Source organism: Raphanus sativus, chromosome 6 (genome assembly GCF_000801105.2).
Source record: "Raphanus sativus cultivar WK10039 chromosome 6, ASM80110v3, whole genome shotgun sequence".
NCBI classification, from domain to species: Eukaryota; Viridiplantae; Streptophyta; class Magnoliopsida; order Brassicales; family Brassicaceae; genus Raphanus; species Raphanus sativus.
The window spans coordinates 38,574,296-38,589,637 of NC_079516.1; the positions used below are offsets into that span (position 1 = coordinate 38,574,296).

Sequence of the window (15,342 nt, forward strand, 5' to 3'; positions counted from 1 at the left end):
TCAGGAAAGCAAAGGAATGGACTAAACAAAAATAGAAATAATGTTTTATAGGTAGAGTTAATGAAATGGTGTCATCATCTTCTTCGCATTGTTTCAAAATTATTGGAACAATGAATAATTTGATTATTTTTCCCTTTTCACCTTTTTTTTTGGTCTAATCCCTTTCACCTTTAGTAGAATGCATATGCTATAAACAGTTTTGGTTCTGGGATCACCAGGCTCTTCCATGTTCACTACTCTTTCGAGGTGTGTAATTCTCTCTGATTTCTTTCCCTGAAGCCATGAGTGTTATTTTGAAATTTTTCACTTCAGCTTATATATAAAAAATAGGTGAAAACAAGCGTTTGTGAATGATGTGCCTTTGAGACACCTTCCTATTACGAATTTACGATACAACAAACAGACGATCGACTTTTAAAACTTCTATTTTACAGGCATTAAAAACAGAGAGAAACACAATTATTAGGTTATGAAAACAGTTTTAGTTTTGTTCTTTTTCCAAGAGATTGGTACATCTTTTCTCCCAACGACAAATTGAACTTCGACTTATTGGAATATCATTGTCATATAATCCACAAAACAATTGAAACTACAATAAATTCGTTGAAGATAACAAAAATTCATCTTAAGCCTTTGCATGTCTCCAGCAGCACTTACGATCAACAATAATAAATCCAAATAGAACCTATAAATATTTAGTAACTTCATATATTTTCAGAATGATATACAAAACCATACATTTTTCATTTTATATTATATCTATACTATTAAATCAGATAACTATTTATGAATTTGCCCCTGAATTTTTTAAGTAATTGCAAAAATTACATGTACCCTTTTCCGAGCATTATATGCAAATAATCAAAGGTCATTATGTTGCAATTACATTAAAAATATTTAGTATAGTTCAGTTCTTAGCATTTTTGAAAATTTTGTTTCATAAATTTTTGCACTATATATTTCCAAAAAATCTTTCACATTATTAATTATTTGAAAAAATTTATTAAATAAAAACTCAAAATAAAATCAAGTTGAAATAACAAATGATTAAACTAACAAAATCATAATACGGGTCTGAATTATCTCTACTCCTTAAAAAATAGTTTCATTTAAAATAAAAACTAAATCACATAAACTAAATTTAATAAAATTATAAAAAAATGTTTTAAAACGCACAAATGAAATTTTCAATACAAGAGTGTTGAAGATATAAAATATTTTATTTAAATTAAAAGAAATCAGTGTAAAATAAGTTTAACTTCGGTTTAAATAAATAAAATCATACTTACGAGTTAGAATTATTTAGAGTCATCTAAAATTTAGTCATATTGAAAATAAAAAAATAAGTCATATAAGTAAATTTAAGATACATTTCATCTATACTATTAAAGCAGATGACTGTTTATGAGTCTGCCCCTGAAATTTCTAAGTAATTACAAAAAATACATGTACTTTTTTCCCCAACATTATTTGCAACCAATCAAAAGTCATTATTTTACAATTACATTAAAATATTTAATATAATTCAGTTATTACCCTTTTTTAAAAAAAAATTTCTAAATGTTTACACCATATCTTTCCAAAAAATCTTTCACATTATTAATTATTTGAAAGCATTTATTAAATGAATTCTAAAATAAAATCAAGTTGAAATAACAAATGTTTAAATCAACAAAATTATAAGACGGGTCTGAATTATCTCAACTTCGTAAAAATAAGTTTCATTTAAAATAAAAACTAAATCACATAAAATAAATTTAATAAAATTATAGATTTTTTTTTTGAAATGCACAAATAAATTTTTCAATACAAGAGTGTTGAAGATATAAAATATTTTATTAAAATTAAAACAAAATCAGTGTAAAATAAGTTTAACTTCGGTTTAAATAAATAAAATCATATTACGGGTTAGAACTATTTAGAGTCTTCTAAAATTTAGTCATATTGAAAATAAAAAAATAAGTCATATAAGTAAATTTAAGATAAATTTCATAAAATTTTAAAATATATAATTTATCAAAAATCATAAATTTTATTACGTAAAATAATTTTCCAACAAAAAATATACCCACCCTTAAAAAGGGCGGGTCAAAATCTAGTTAGCATTAAATCACAAGAATATGTGGAATGTCATGGGCTTCGTAGAATTAGTTAGTTGATATCGGTCATCGGATCCCCGTAATTGTAAAAAGAAAAAATTCAAATTGCACAACCATGTTTATGCATATCAGCATGGAAGCATTAAAGATTAATGAAAAATGTTTTAAATTTTGTATAAATTTTTAATTCAAATGCAAAACAAAATCCATAATCTTTTCGTTGCGAACAAGGAAGGCCATCGAGCAGATATTTATAATGTTAGTTTACAAAAAAGAAAGAAATTTATAATGTTCTTTTGGTAGAAGTTTATATATAACGGCTCAAATACATAGTTAATTTCTCCTTGTGGGCTCCGTGAAAGCGCATATATAGTGGGCTTCAATTTAATTTGTTAGCTCGTCTCGCGCAGGCGGAAACGAGCTTTGGTTGGGGCAAACAAAATTAGTTGATTTTTTTTTTGAACATTTAAATTAGTTGATTTTGAGTTGACCCTAAACATAACCCATAAACTTAGTTAACTAATTAAACATTTCATAAAATCAAATTAAATTTAAAAAGTATTTATTATACACAGAAATAAATATATATAAACAAAATTTTAGATTTCCAAAAAAACATTCAAGTTTTCCAAAATCTAACCCTAAAAATATATACAATACTACAACATACGTTGTCAAACCCTAAAACCAAATAATATCATTGTTAACTACTTTCATTTATCTATGTTGAAAAATATTTAATTTTATTATATCTTAGTTTACATCACTTAAAACTGTTTATAATTATATGATTTTAATTTTTCACTTGTCAAAATATTTTTTTAAAAATTTATAAATTATTTTTAAGATCAACTCCATTAGATTGCTTAGTTAGAAGTCTCAGACTATTTACTGAAGCTATATTCGTAAAAAATAACTTTTGTTTTTTTGTTTAATCACAAAGAGTTGATTATAATTTCACAAGACTTTTAACTTAGTTTTGTATTTGATTCAAATTTGAGTATAAATTTGCATTTAAAATCATATTTTGAATCATATTTGAGAAATTCTCCTAAAAATAACGCAATGTTTGTCATTCTAATAAAATATCAAATATATATAGACAGAAAACAAGAACTAAACTGAGTGTTTGTTATATAACTTCGGTATGAAATTCATATATGTATATATTGGTGTACCCTACAAATTGCATACAAAGTCAGTTTTATAATTTCATATATTTAAAATTCAAACATAAAATGATGTCGTACTTATAAATTATAATCAAGCAAGCGACACAACAATGAACACTAAATTGCAACAATCAATTATAGAGACAGCAAAATAAGCTATATATCGACCAATCGAATATCAAATGAACAGCATATCAACATCAAAACTAACGATAACAGTGATATCTGATTGATGTTGCTGGTTGCTACCGCCGACGACATTTGACTATGGCTGACTATGTACATGAAACAAATTTTTTTTTTTTTTTGAATGAATGTTAAATTTATTCATCAAAAAGCCTTTTACAATCTAGTGCATACTGTTTACTTGAGATACAAGCAAAAAAACTAAACAACTCAAAGAAATAAAACCTATCTCAAACTGATTTCAAACTCCTAATCCCCCTCAAACTTAACCATATGACACAAGTTAAGTTTGAAAATGCTATGAGATTCTCCTCGTTAAAACCGTTTAGAAAAAACCTAAATGGGACAAACTCTAAATGAGAAAAAGAGTAAGAATCCCATAGCTAGGAGAACAAAACACACTCTGAAACTCAACCCTCTTCTCCAAGTTGTAAAACCCTCAAAACACAATGCAGTAACATTTTTTATCTAGTGTTAAACCAGTAAATCATTAGCTCCTCCATCCCTTTAGTACCACTCTTCCGGATCAGACTGATTCTGTTATGAATGCCCTTTTCAATAACTCTTCTGAGAACATCCAACGACATACCCTTTTCTCCATGCTTCAGCTTATTTCTTTCTCTCCATAATGCATAAAGAACCGCTTGGAAAGCATATCTTATACAGAGCAGGTTCTTCTTCTCCCTTGTCTTATCCGAGATAATAGCAATGATCTCAGACCAGACAGTAGTATAAGAGTTACACAACAACCCTTTAGCAATGAATTCCCATACTTGTGCTGAGAAGTTACATTCAAAGAATAGATGGGATCGCGACTCCGAAGCATTTTTACAAGAACACAGACTTCATTGCTACCCTGACTCCATTTCACCACTCTGTCCATAGTCGACATCCTATTGAGAACAGCCAACCATGCCATGAAAGCATATTTGGGGGTTGCTTGCGAGAACCATACCTCTAAAGCCCATTCACATAAAGTCTTCTTATCTCTTAACTGGTTCCACGTTTCCTGAGTGGAGAAATCTTTCTTATATCCAGAGTCTCTTCTCCAAAGGCTAGTATCTTCCTTCTCAGAGTTGAAGTTGTTCTTTATGAAGTTAATCTCCTCTTCAATTTCATTGAGAACTATCGACCTATGCCTTCTTCTCCTTCTTACCTGTAGTACAGCCTCCTCCACAGTGGCGTTTTTACACAATCCCATATCAGTAATACCTCTGTCACCAAGCAGATCAGAGAGGACTCCTTTCTCAGACCAATGATCAAACCCGAATGAACTAGATCTCCCATTTCCAACTTCTACCTTATAAAAAAGCTTTGCAACACTTCTTAGCTTCAACATCTTGTGCCACATCCAAGAACCATTTTGCATCTTCAAGTTTACTTCCCAAAAGCTTTTCCCTTTTAAAAGATTAGCTTTAATCCATTCGCCCCATAACGATGAACCTGATAGCATTCTCCAGATCAATTTCAGACCATAAACTTTATTTACCTCCCTTAAGTTCCTGATTCCCAAACCCCTTTCATTTTTCTTGCAGCAAATGTCTTTCCAAGCTACTTTTGCATTTGACGATTTCAGCATTGGCCCTGTCCACAAAAAAACTGAACAAATTTGCTCCACTTCTTTAATGCAGCTGCAAGGTAGACGAAAAAATGTAGCCCAGAAATTTACTATACTGACAAGAATAGATTTAATCAACTGAAGTCTTCCAGCATAAGACAAAAATCTACAAGTCCAGGAACTTATATTGCTTCTCAGCTTCTCTATAAAAGGAGTATAGTCGTGCTTCTTCATAGCTTGAGTCATGAAAGGTAGGCCTAAGTATCTCACAGGAAGCTTCCCATCCGCCAGCTTGAAATTTTCCAGAATATTCTTTGTTCTGCTTCTACAACTCCAGCCATATAGATTGTAGATTTCTCTACACTGATACTCAACCCAGACCAACCTTCAAATTCATCAAAAACAGACAGAGCACCTTGAATAGATTGCTTTGATCCTTCTACAAACACCATTAAATCATCTGCGAAACAGAGATGAGTATGGATAAAACTTGACAACCAGGGTGAAAATTAAATCTTCTCTCAGCCACTGCTCTATCAAGCTGCTTTGAAAGCACATTCATGCATAGCGCGAATAGATACGGCGACAGGGAACAGCCCTGACGGAGTCCTCTAGAGCTTTGAAAATAACCCGATAAATCCCCATTTACTTGCACCGAGAAAGATGGAGTCATAATGCATAATCCAATCAGATGAATAAACTTTGCAGAAAATCCCAACGCTTCAAGAATCTTCAAAACAAACTCCCAATTCACAGAATCAAAAGCTTTAGAAATGTCGATCTTCATGACACATCTCGGGCTTATTGATTCTCTATGGTAATCCTTCACAAGCTCAGATGCTAACAAGACATTCTCCATTAGCAATCTTCCTTTAACAAAAGCAGATTGGTTTTCCGCAATAATCTGAGGAAGAAGCTTTTTCAATCTATTTGCCATTAGCTCAGAAACTACCTTGTAAAGGACGTTACAACAAGATATTGGTCTATATTCCTTCATCTCTAAAGAATCCTCCTTCTTCGGGATTAAAGCCAATATCGTTGAATTCACCCCCTTCGACAAGAAACCAAGCTTAAAACTGACTGAACTGCTATAGTGAAGTCATGAGCAACTACTGGCCAGGTGGTCTTGAAAAACTCAATAGAATAACCGTCAGGACCCGGAGATTTATTATTTGGCATCGCAAATACTACTTTTCTAATTTCCTCTCCAGAAACCTCCTCTTCCAACATACGACTTTCTTCTTCAGAACATCTAAACCCAAGAAGACTCTGCATCTCCTCCATATTTATACTCTGAAGATTACCCGGAACTCGATTTAAAAAGGCTGAGAAGAAGTTTACAGCTTCCTGCTTGATCTCAGAATGAGTGTTCACAACACTCCCATCCACTCTTCTGATTTCTCTAATCATGTTCTGAGCTTGTCTGGATTTAATGGCTCTATGGAATGTCTTGTTGTTTTGATCCCCAATTTCCAACCAATGAAGCTTAGCTCTCTGTTTTAAATGATCCTCCTCCAAACTAGCTGCATAAATCCATTTCCATAAGCTTTAGATTCCTCTTTAACAGCAGCTTCACTCGGGTTTGCCAGCGTTATGTTCTGCTTTTCACACAGAGAATCAAAAGTCTCTTTAGCTCTTTTGGATAGATTTCCCAGCTTTTCTCTACCCATCTCCCTAATCAAAGGTTTCAGGTTCTTCAGTTTCTTTGAAAATCTGAACATGGCTGAAGTTGAATGATAAAGGTTCTCAGTTGTTTCCCAATAATCTTTCACCATTGGCAGAAAAGAAGGAAGGCTCCCAATAGCGTTTACATACTTGAAAGGTCTCATAATCTTCTCACAAGGAGGAAGAATCTGTACCTTACACCTCATGTGATTCGAGCACCCCCCTGCTTCAAGTACTGAGTAAGCGTTGCTAAATCTGTGAAGAGCATCCTCATTTAGCAAAACTCTGTTTAACTTCTTGCAAATTATACCTTCCTCCCTCTTATTACACCAGGTAAAACGAGGCCCATGGTAGGCCATATCAGTAAGACGACAACACAAGATCATTTCCTGAAAATCTCTCATACCACAAGAAATCCTCCCTCCATGCTCAAAACTCGAACTCTCATCACCCTCTAAAATCTCATTAAAATCTCCCATCAACATCCAAGCTTTATTCTTGAAGATTGGAGAATTATGATGATGAATCAAATCCTTTCATAGCAACTTCCTCTCTTCCACCTGATTACTAGCATAAACACTAGTGTAGTAAAATCCCTCCTCATTATCCATCTCCACATTTACAGTTATCAACTGATCCGACTTGTATACCGGTGTTACTCTAATCACATCTCTCCATAAGAACCAAATACGACCTCCACTACTCTCTTCATAATTTGTAATATAACTCCATTCTTTAAACTCATTACTCAGAATCCTCCCTGACTTTATCTCCTTTACTCTAGTTTCCAAAATACTCCCAAATTTAAACTCTTTATTCCCGATCCACTCTTTCACCACGGAATGCTTCACTTCTTTATTAAAACCCCTTACATTCCATGAGAAACACGCCATGATTAGTATTTTCTACGAGAAGATATTTTACTCCTAGGATTTGCATCCTGAGCGCTAGGCTTCTGTCCTTTCCTTCCCCCTTTTAATCCCCCCGACTTCTCTTTCTCTTTTGATTTTTGATCCAGAATCTCTTCTTGTATCATATCACACTCTGTTTCTTCCTGCTCTTTTTCTCTTTCATTTTGTCCTTCCTCCATCTCTTCTGCCTGTATTTCTCCATCCTCTACTTCATTCTCCATTAGTACTGAGTACTTAGATGCAGAAATGATTTCTTCTGTTTCTTCCAACTCCTTTAAAATAACTCTCCCCACCTTATCTGGTGACACCATTGACCATTCTTTATCCATTTCCATATCAGCACCTTGCGCTTTCAAATCCTCCTTCTGAGTTAACTTAACATTACTCAACTCCTCTACATTTTCCTTATCGTTACTCATTTTCTCCACTACACTTCCAGACTTTCCTTCTTCACTTCTCTTCTTTTCTGAAATCTCTTTTTTATTTCCTGCACTCATCTCAACCCGAGCTTTCTCATTTCTCTTCATCTTACATACCTTCTCCCCATGACCCCATTTTTCACATTGATTGCATCTGGTAGGTAGCCAAGGGTAGTAGAACTCAGCGGTGAACTCCTTACCCTCTATCACAAAGTCGATCTCTCTTGGTAAAGTTTTTGAAACATCAACGTTCACAAAGATGTTTGCTTCCTCAAAATTTGAACAAGCAAGTGTCTCTGGATGAAGATGTACTGGAACTCCTACTGTACTCGTCATAAAACTCAGAACCTCCCAAGAGAACATCTGTAGAGGCACCTTTCTCAAGTGCACCCACATCAGAATTTCTTCCTCTTCCTGCTTTTCTTCCTTCGTTTTTGGTGACCACTTTTTGACAATCATAGGAACCCCAGCAATGTTCCACATCCCACGCCTGATCTTAAACCTCATCGTAGTAGCATTGACATCATATACTTCCACTTTTGCTGACGGATCTCCATATTTCCAAACCTTATTCACCACCATGTGAACCTTGGCTATGTGTGGCGCAATATCCAGGAACTTCTCTACAACGAAATCCTCCCATAGAGGAGTGGCATTAGAGAGGATTGCATCTGGAATCACCACTCTTTGTTTACCATCCACCGATTCAACCTCAACTTTATACTTCTTCAAGCTTCTCTTATCATGTGCCGCCTTCACCCATCTCGAATCTCCTTGTGTCTGATTTCCTTCGATTTGTTTCTCAGCCCTTAAATCTTCCTCCCGAACCTCCTGAATCTCTCTGTTACTCTTTGAATCGCTTTGTATCTGATTTCCTTCAATCTGTTTCTCAACCCCTGAATCATCATCCTGAACCTCCTGAACCCCTCTGTTACTCTCCGTCGAACGAGATGAGCCCGGCGTTGAAGCCGAGACCATCGGAAACTCTCGAAAAAATCGCAGTCAGAATCGCTTCCATGAAACAAAAATTGATGTAATCATAAACCATAACAGTTGACTAAAATGGGCCGTTTAACATGATGATAGTTACCAATTATTTGGGCTTTTTAATAATCAAATAGCCCAAAGCTCTAGTTGTTAAAGAATCAAATAGTCATTGAACTTGATTGCTCCCCTCTTCTAATTCACGAGCAATTACATAGCATCTGCTTTGTAAGTCACTATCTGTGTATTATCAACAACAAGAAAACTATAGAAAGTTAGAACTCCAAACGTTTTGACTATTAATGATCTCTCTAACCGGAAACTACCCGGCAACTCTTTCCCGATGTGACACTTCAACTGTACAAATATTTGTAGTAATGTACAAAACTACCCTCTCGAGTTTCTGCTCCTATCTCTAAAACACAAACCCATAATCTCAAGTTCGTGTTCTTCTCTTGTTCTGTCTCGCGATCACGAAAATGGGTCTAAGCCAAACCGCAACCGTACTTGTAGCTGTATTCTCCTTGTGTCTAACCGGAGTCACGGCCCAGCTCGCCTACGTTCTATGGTGGAAACGGCGGTTTCGTCGTCGGAGCATCGCCGGAGGATCGGAGCTCGACGTTTTTTCCTCCCGCGGCGGAGACCCGACGGCGACACCACCGCCGTCGAAGGAGCTTCTCTACTTCTTCCTCTTTTGCGTCGAAAATAAACAGTTCCCGATAGGATCCGCCACAGCTCCACCGCTTCCCTCAGCAGAACCGCCGGCTGATGACGCGGCGTCGAAGTGGTCAACCAGGGGAGAGACTTTACTCTGCGGTCCTTCCGAGACTCTCTTCACCATCGCTGAAGACTCTACCAGCGAGACTGATCATCGGACGGCGGATATGGAGCCACGTGGAAGCGTATCAGTGGACGATCATGTGAAAGACGACAAACTGGAAGAGGATTTCGCCGCGACGGATAAAAACGACGACGACGGAACAAGTACACCGCCGTTTTCTACTCCGTGTGCTTCGCCGCCGTTTTACACGCCGTCGCCTTCTCCGGTTCGTGATGATCTCACTCTCACGAATGAGCTACGTGAGGAGAGTTTACACGGATGAGACTATTGGGGAAATCCAAAACCTCTGACTAATCGGGAGTTGACCCGGTCAAAGTGTCAATCAGGACGAGTTTCGTTTTTATCCGGTTAGGTTTCGTATTGGTCTTAAACCGTAATTTTTTACTACTTTCATAACCGAACCGAGACCCTATTGTGAATTTGTAACATATCGATGAATGAATTAGGCTTTGTTTTTTAATTTTGTTTGGAACCCAACTTTCGGTAATACTCAATCATTTGATTTACAAATAAGGAGTTTAACCAAACTCTCACAACAAATAATCAAGTATACAAGATAAAAAGTAGAGAAACACCTTTTAAGTATTTCAAAAAGAAAAGAAAGAGAAATCTCTATGATAAAATGACAGCAAAAATGAAGCATGCTCGAATGCGCCGGAGCAAGATTCACAGCAGTGCTAGAGACTTGAGATTTAATCACTTTGTATCGTGACATTAAGGTTAAATTCGCACCTCGGAATTAGAATTTGGTTATGTTTCTGTTTTTCTTTTCTTTTTTTTTTTGCTTATAAAATCGAGAAAAAAATTGGTTTGACATAGACAATGGGTTGCACCAAAAGTCAATACAATGGGTTGCACCAAAAGTCAATATAACACGTCAACGTATTACCATGCTAATCTTGATTATTATGTAAGCACTCAGAATATATCTGTTCGGATTTTTTCGGTCATACCAAGGTATTTTCTACGTTGGCTGATGATGCATTTCGTTGTAGGAGTTGCTAAAGGTTCAAGATTTGAGTTTTCTTCCCATCTTTTATGGGTATATTATTACCAACTTCAATTGATACTATATAGTATATTCTAAAACTATTACATAGTTTTCAACTTTTTTACCCATGTCAGCATAAGCAGAGGTGGATACACAAACCGGTTTAATAGGGTGGCTAGTTATTGAACTGTTTTGGTTTTAGGTAGGACCGGTTCAACACTATCAAGGGCCCTAGGGCGAAAAAATAATTTTTAGATCCTATATTAAAAAAAAAAATTAGGCTCTATAAAATGACTAATTTGAAATATATTTAAGTTATTTTTATATAAATTAACTAATATGCATGTTTTTATTTGAGTTTTTATTAAATTTTTGTACTCACATTTTATAATACTACATAAATTTAAATTTAGTATACTATATACCATTTAAAAACTAAAAAAAAAAATCGGAGTGGGCCTTGGGGCGGTCAGTCGACCGCCCTCCATGCTAAGCCGGCCCTGGTTTTAGGCCTTACTAACCATTCTGATTATTATACATTTCAGGCCACCTAACACTTTTCCCATTAAAAAGTTTTCTTTATCCTGTAAAATTATTATGATCATATATATTTGGTCCGTGCAATTTATTTTAGGCTCAAGCATCATTACTCTCTCTACCAACATGTCACTAAAAAAACTCTCTCTACCAACAGTATATTCCACTTCACGTTGCCTTATACAACTTGAAAAAGGTTATGCCTGCTAAATTATTTCTTCATTAAAAGATAAACACAAAAGAAATTCCCAATCCATCTTTTTCACCTTAAGTGGATATATAGTTAAATCCAACCACACACCATCGTGACTGTAATTGTTCTATAATAATAATCAACACTAACCTTAACAACCAAAAGTAGTGAAACAGAAACCTTATCTTGCTGGTGGAAGAAGAAGTTTGGCAAATTTGTTCTTAAAAAGAAAATGATTGATTATGAATAAATTAAAAAAGGGGAAAAGCAACTTAACGCCGTCAATGTTCTAAACATTGACACTGCATTTAGTAACCAACGTATACTTAACGGCGTTGTCACCAACAATAACACCAGCAGCTTTGTTTCCAAGATTGATGTAGGCCGGACACCGAACATGGATATGGTATTTCCCGGTGATCAACGTCCCTACTTTCCACCTCACGCGCCCATCTGCGCGTATCATCAACCCGACGAACCCACGTCCTTGCTCATCCCCCAACGCGACGGAGTTGTAAGGAGCTATGGGAACAGCGGTTCCGTAAACGAACGGAGACCAGATGTTGTCTTCTTTGTGGCCTTGGTACGTTGGAGGAATCGCCGTACGGAGAGTTATCTGCTGGTTCCGGTACGTAGCGTAGACGTGGAGACGGTCGTAGTAGATTCCGATCTTGGAGTTAGGGTTACGTGATGCGAATGTGACTTGGAAGTTTGTGGTGAGTAGGTTTGGTTGCGAGAGATTGAAGGCGAAGACTGTGGCGTCCTGGAGGACGAATCTTGGCTTGGTGGGCCTAAGTATGGCCCATACTAGGAAGATGGTGATTAGGACTATTATGATGAAGGCTATTACGGCGGTTAAGATTCGCCGGACGGCTGCTTCTTTGCCTCCACCGTGGTTACCGCAATCTTTTGACATCTTTTACCACTGGGCTGCCTCTTTCTCTCTGTCTTTGTGATATATTTCTTCCCTTTGTGGGTGGGTCGTGACAAGTAATGATGGGAGAAAGATGGTTGTGCTTATTATTAGGGGTGGGCATTTTATCCGTGAAATTTGATTCGATTCGTTATCCGTTGCTATTCGATCCGAAAATTCCGAATATCCGTAAGCTTTCGAAGCAAAGCAAATACTAAAATTCAATATCCGTTAATATCGAAGCAAATCACAAATATTAAAATTTTGGGAATCGAATATCCGATCCGATCCGTCAATATATAAATACATGTATATTTTGATTATATTTAAAATTTTAAATATATAAAATTATTATTCTAACATATGATTCGACAGATTCTATTCACATTATTACTTATATAAAAGTATTACATAAAAGAAAAAAAACATTTATGACAATTATAATTTTTTTCTTAAGTTTTGTGTTATTATAATTGTTAATTAAGTTTAAAATTTTACAAAATATGTAGATTCACTATATCTTTTAATTTTTATCTTTTATATCATGCAAAAAAAAATATTTTCCAAAAAAATTTGTATCAAATTTTTAAGATTATTTGTATTAATCAAAACAAATGAGATATCCGTAAGTATCCGCAAATATCTATTTATTTTCCGGATATCCGTTTTTCCGAATATCCGTATTTTTCCGAATCAAAGCAAATCGGAAAATTAGATATCCGTAACATTCGAAGCAAATCGCAAATACCTTCAAAAACCCGGATATCCGATCCGTGCCCAGGCCTACTTATTATATTGTAACTGTCTGCAATGGCCTATGTACTATGCGCGTTGTGTTTGGAGTTTAGACTATAGTGTAGAGTATAAATCAATTAACATTTTCTGTATATTTTATAGATACATAAGCAAACGGTTGTTATAACATACGTATGCCCAAAAAAAATCTTTAACAAACAAAAATACTACAAACAAAATTTGTGGATATGATCATTATTTTTGGGAAATGGTACTTTGACATATAGTGGAGTTTATTTATTTCATTTTGTTGCGATGATGGAAGAAGTTTCCCTCATGATTGATAGTTAAAATACAATGCGTCTATTTTGGTGTTATTTGTTTCGGTAGTCGAAACGAGAACATGGCGCATGTGCATATATTCTTATTCTGAAGTTGCAATTTTGTAAATGAAGAGAACTCAGATCAAAAGTATATTTAATTTCAACGTTAGATGTATGTGTCATCTTATGGTTGGGGCTTGGTAGAGTGGTTTAGTTTTTTTTTTTTGCCTTTTAAGAAAAGTGTAAAGCCATATTATTGTGTGGTTTATGTTCCCACGTGGTTATACTATAGTTCTTGGTTACATCGATATGTCTAAGTCATTCTTGATGTCGGTGTTCAAAATTAATCTTGTATGAAATTGCCACAATATTACACTTTTTTAATTAAAAACCATCTTTGATTCAAATATGAAATTGTGGAACAAACACTGTATCTCGTGGAAGACGCTTGCAAAAACAAAATGTCAATGGCTGGAAGCTTCGAAAACAAAAATAATTGGTGAAATATATGCAAAAAAACCATGGGAGATCTATTAGGATATATATCTCGTGGAAGAAACTTGCAAAAACAAAATGTCAAGGGCTGGAAGCTTCGAAAACAAAAATAATTGATGACATGTATGCAAAAAACCATGGGAGATCTATTAGGCTATATATAGAAAAAAGTAATGAAACTTTTAGAGTAATAAAGTATATCACTTATGAAAAAAAGAAGTATACCACTAATCAATAGCATTCTTTTTAATGAAACTAGGGTTAATCCGCCCTACGGGCGGGACAGAAAATTATAAAATAATATATAACAACTATTATCTGAATGAGCGTTTGAAAATGTAAATATTTTATTTTGTTATTTTTGATAGAAATCACAAATTTGTCTTATGATAGTATTTGGGATAAAAAATCTTTAGAATGACAGCTGATTGAATTCTGTCAACTAACTATAGATTATTTCTTATTTTTGTATGTTTATTTATTGAATTCATTGGTTTTTAGAAGAAAAAAATACATTTTCTCCAAGACAAAATTAATGATTCAAATGATGCTGAGACTAACAAATCATAGATTGTGTTCATTGCATTAGATTTAATGGACAAAGAAACTAATGCATTAGAAGTAAGCACCTCTGCCTTCTTTTGTTTCTTTTATATGACATGGTCTATTTTGACTTTTGAGCCTAACATGATATTTGTTATTTACCGTATGCTAACATTGGGGTAGTATTACAGAGCTGTGCCTTAGTAAGGAAAATTGATACATTCGCCTACGGCATCAGATTCTTATAAAAATTTTAAGGTATCATCTTTTACTAATCTTATATAAAGTCTATGGCATAAAATAATTAAAAGATTAGAATAAAGAAAAATCAGATTTATGATGAACACTTGAGTTTCTTAGATAAGAACATAAAGACAGTTTTTAATTATTAAAAAAATAGAATGATACAAAGTGGTTTCTGATTACTTTTAAAGCCAGAACAAATTAATTTTTACATTTTTGAATATTTTATCTATAAAAACAATTATAAAGTCGAATTAATATTTTAAATTTATCAATTAAAATAAACATTTTAATTAATTTTTTAATTCAGTTTACATGTAGAAGTTTTTATAAAATAAATTTTCAACGCTTATGGCAGCTATAAGGTTCGCATGGCTCTGGCCTCTGGGTAATTAACGGTAACCAAATCAACATTGTGTGTTCATGTTCTTCTAGAAAATATGTTCCTAACATAAATTAATGTTTGCCTCGATAAGATTCTCGAGAAATTATCATACTGCAACATCATTGAGTTGGACTCATCAGCCTCAAGCA

General features: G+C 34.4%; 3 protein-coding genes across 3 annotated transcripts; 1 reads left to right on the forward strand and 2 right to left on the reverse strand.

The window, feature by feature from the left end:
* Window positions 1-3,921: 3,921 nt before the first annotated feature.
* Window positions 3,922-6,425, reverse strand: LOC108808454 (uncharacterized). Its single transcript, XM_056987351.1, has 5 exons — window positions 6,081-6,425; window positions 5,646-5,967; window positions 5,401-5,475; window positions 4,313-5,041; window positions 3,922-4,235 (listed from the first exon to the last, which is right to left on the reverse strand). Exons 1-5 carry the CDS (start codon window positions 6,423-6,425, stop codon window positions 3,922-3,924), a joined length of 1,785 nt encoding a protein of 594 aa, XP_056843331.1.
* Window positions 6,426-9,228: 2,803 nt separating this feature from the next.
* On the forward strand, window positions 9,229-10,348 carry LOC108809792 (uncharacterized). The gene has a single exon (XM_018581936.2). It carries the CDS (start codon window positions 9,474-9,476, stop codon window positions 10,095-10,097), a length of 624 nt encoding a protein of 207 aa, XP_018437438.2. The 5' UTR covers window positions 9,229-9,473; the 3' UTR covers window positions 10,098-10,348.
* A 1,245-nt stretch (window positions 10,349-11,593) lies between these two features.
* LOC108809217 (NDR1/HIN1-like protein 12) lies at window positions 11,594-12,570 on the reverse strand. Its single transcript, XM_018581362.2, has one exon. The coding sequence runs from the start codon at window positions 12,470-12,472 to the stop codon at window positions 11,846-11,848; it is 627 nt and encodes a 208-aa protein (XP_018436864.2). The 5' UTR covers window positions 12,473-12,570; the 3' UTR covers window positions 11,594-11,845.
* Between the last annotated feature and the right edge of the window lie 2,772 nt (window positions 12,571-15,342).

Excerpts from the sequence above, each read along its gene's own strand:
- LOC108809792 (XM_018581936.2), top strand. The coding sequence starts at position 9,474 with ATGGGTCTAAGCCAAACCGCAACCGTACTTGTAGCTGTATTCTCCTTG.
- LOC108809217 (XM_018581362.2), bottom strand. The coding sequence starts at position 12,472 with ATGTCAAAAGATTGCGGTAACCACGGTGGAGGCAAAGAAGCAGCCGTC.
- LOC108808454 (XM_056987351.1), bottom strand. The coding sequence starts at position 6,425 with ATGATTAGAGAAATCAGAAGAGTGGATGGGAGTGTTGTGAACACTCAT. Across the intron at positions 5,968-6,080 it reads TTCAGTCAGTTTTAAGCTTG|GTAGTTTCTGAGCTAATGGC; the intron begins GTTTCTTGTCGA and ends GTCCTTTACAAG. Across the intron at positions 4,236-4,312 it reads AGTGGTGAAATGGAGTCAGG|CACAAGTATGGGAATTCATT; the intron begins GTAGCAATGAAG and ends GTAACTTCTCAG.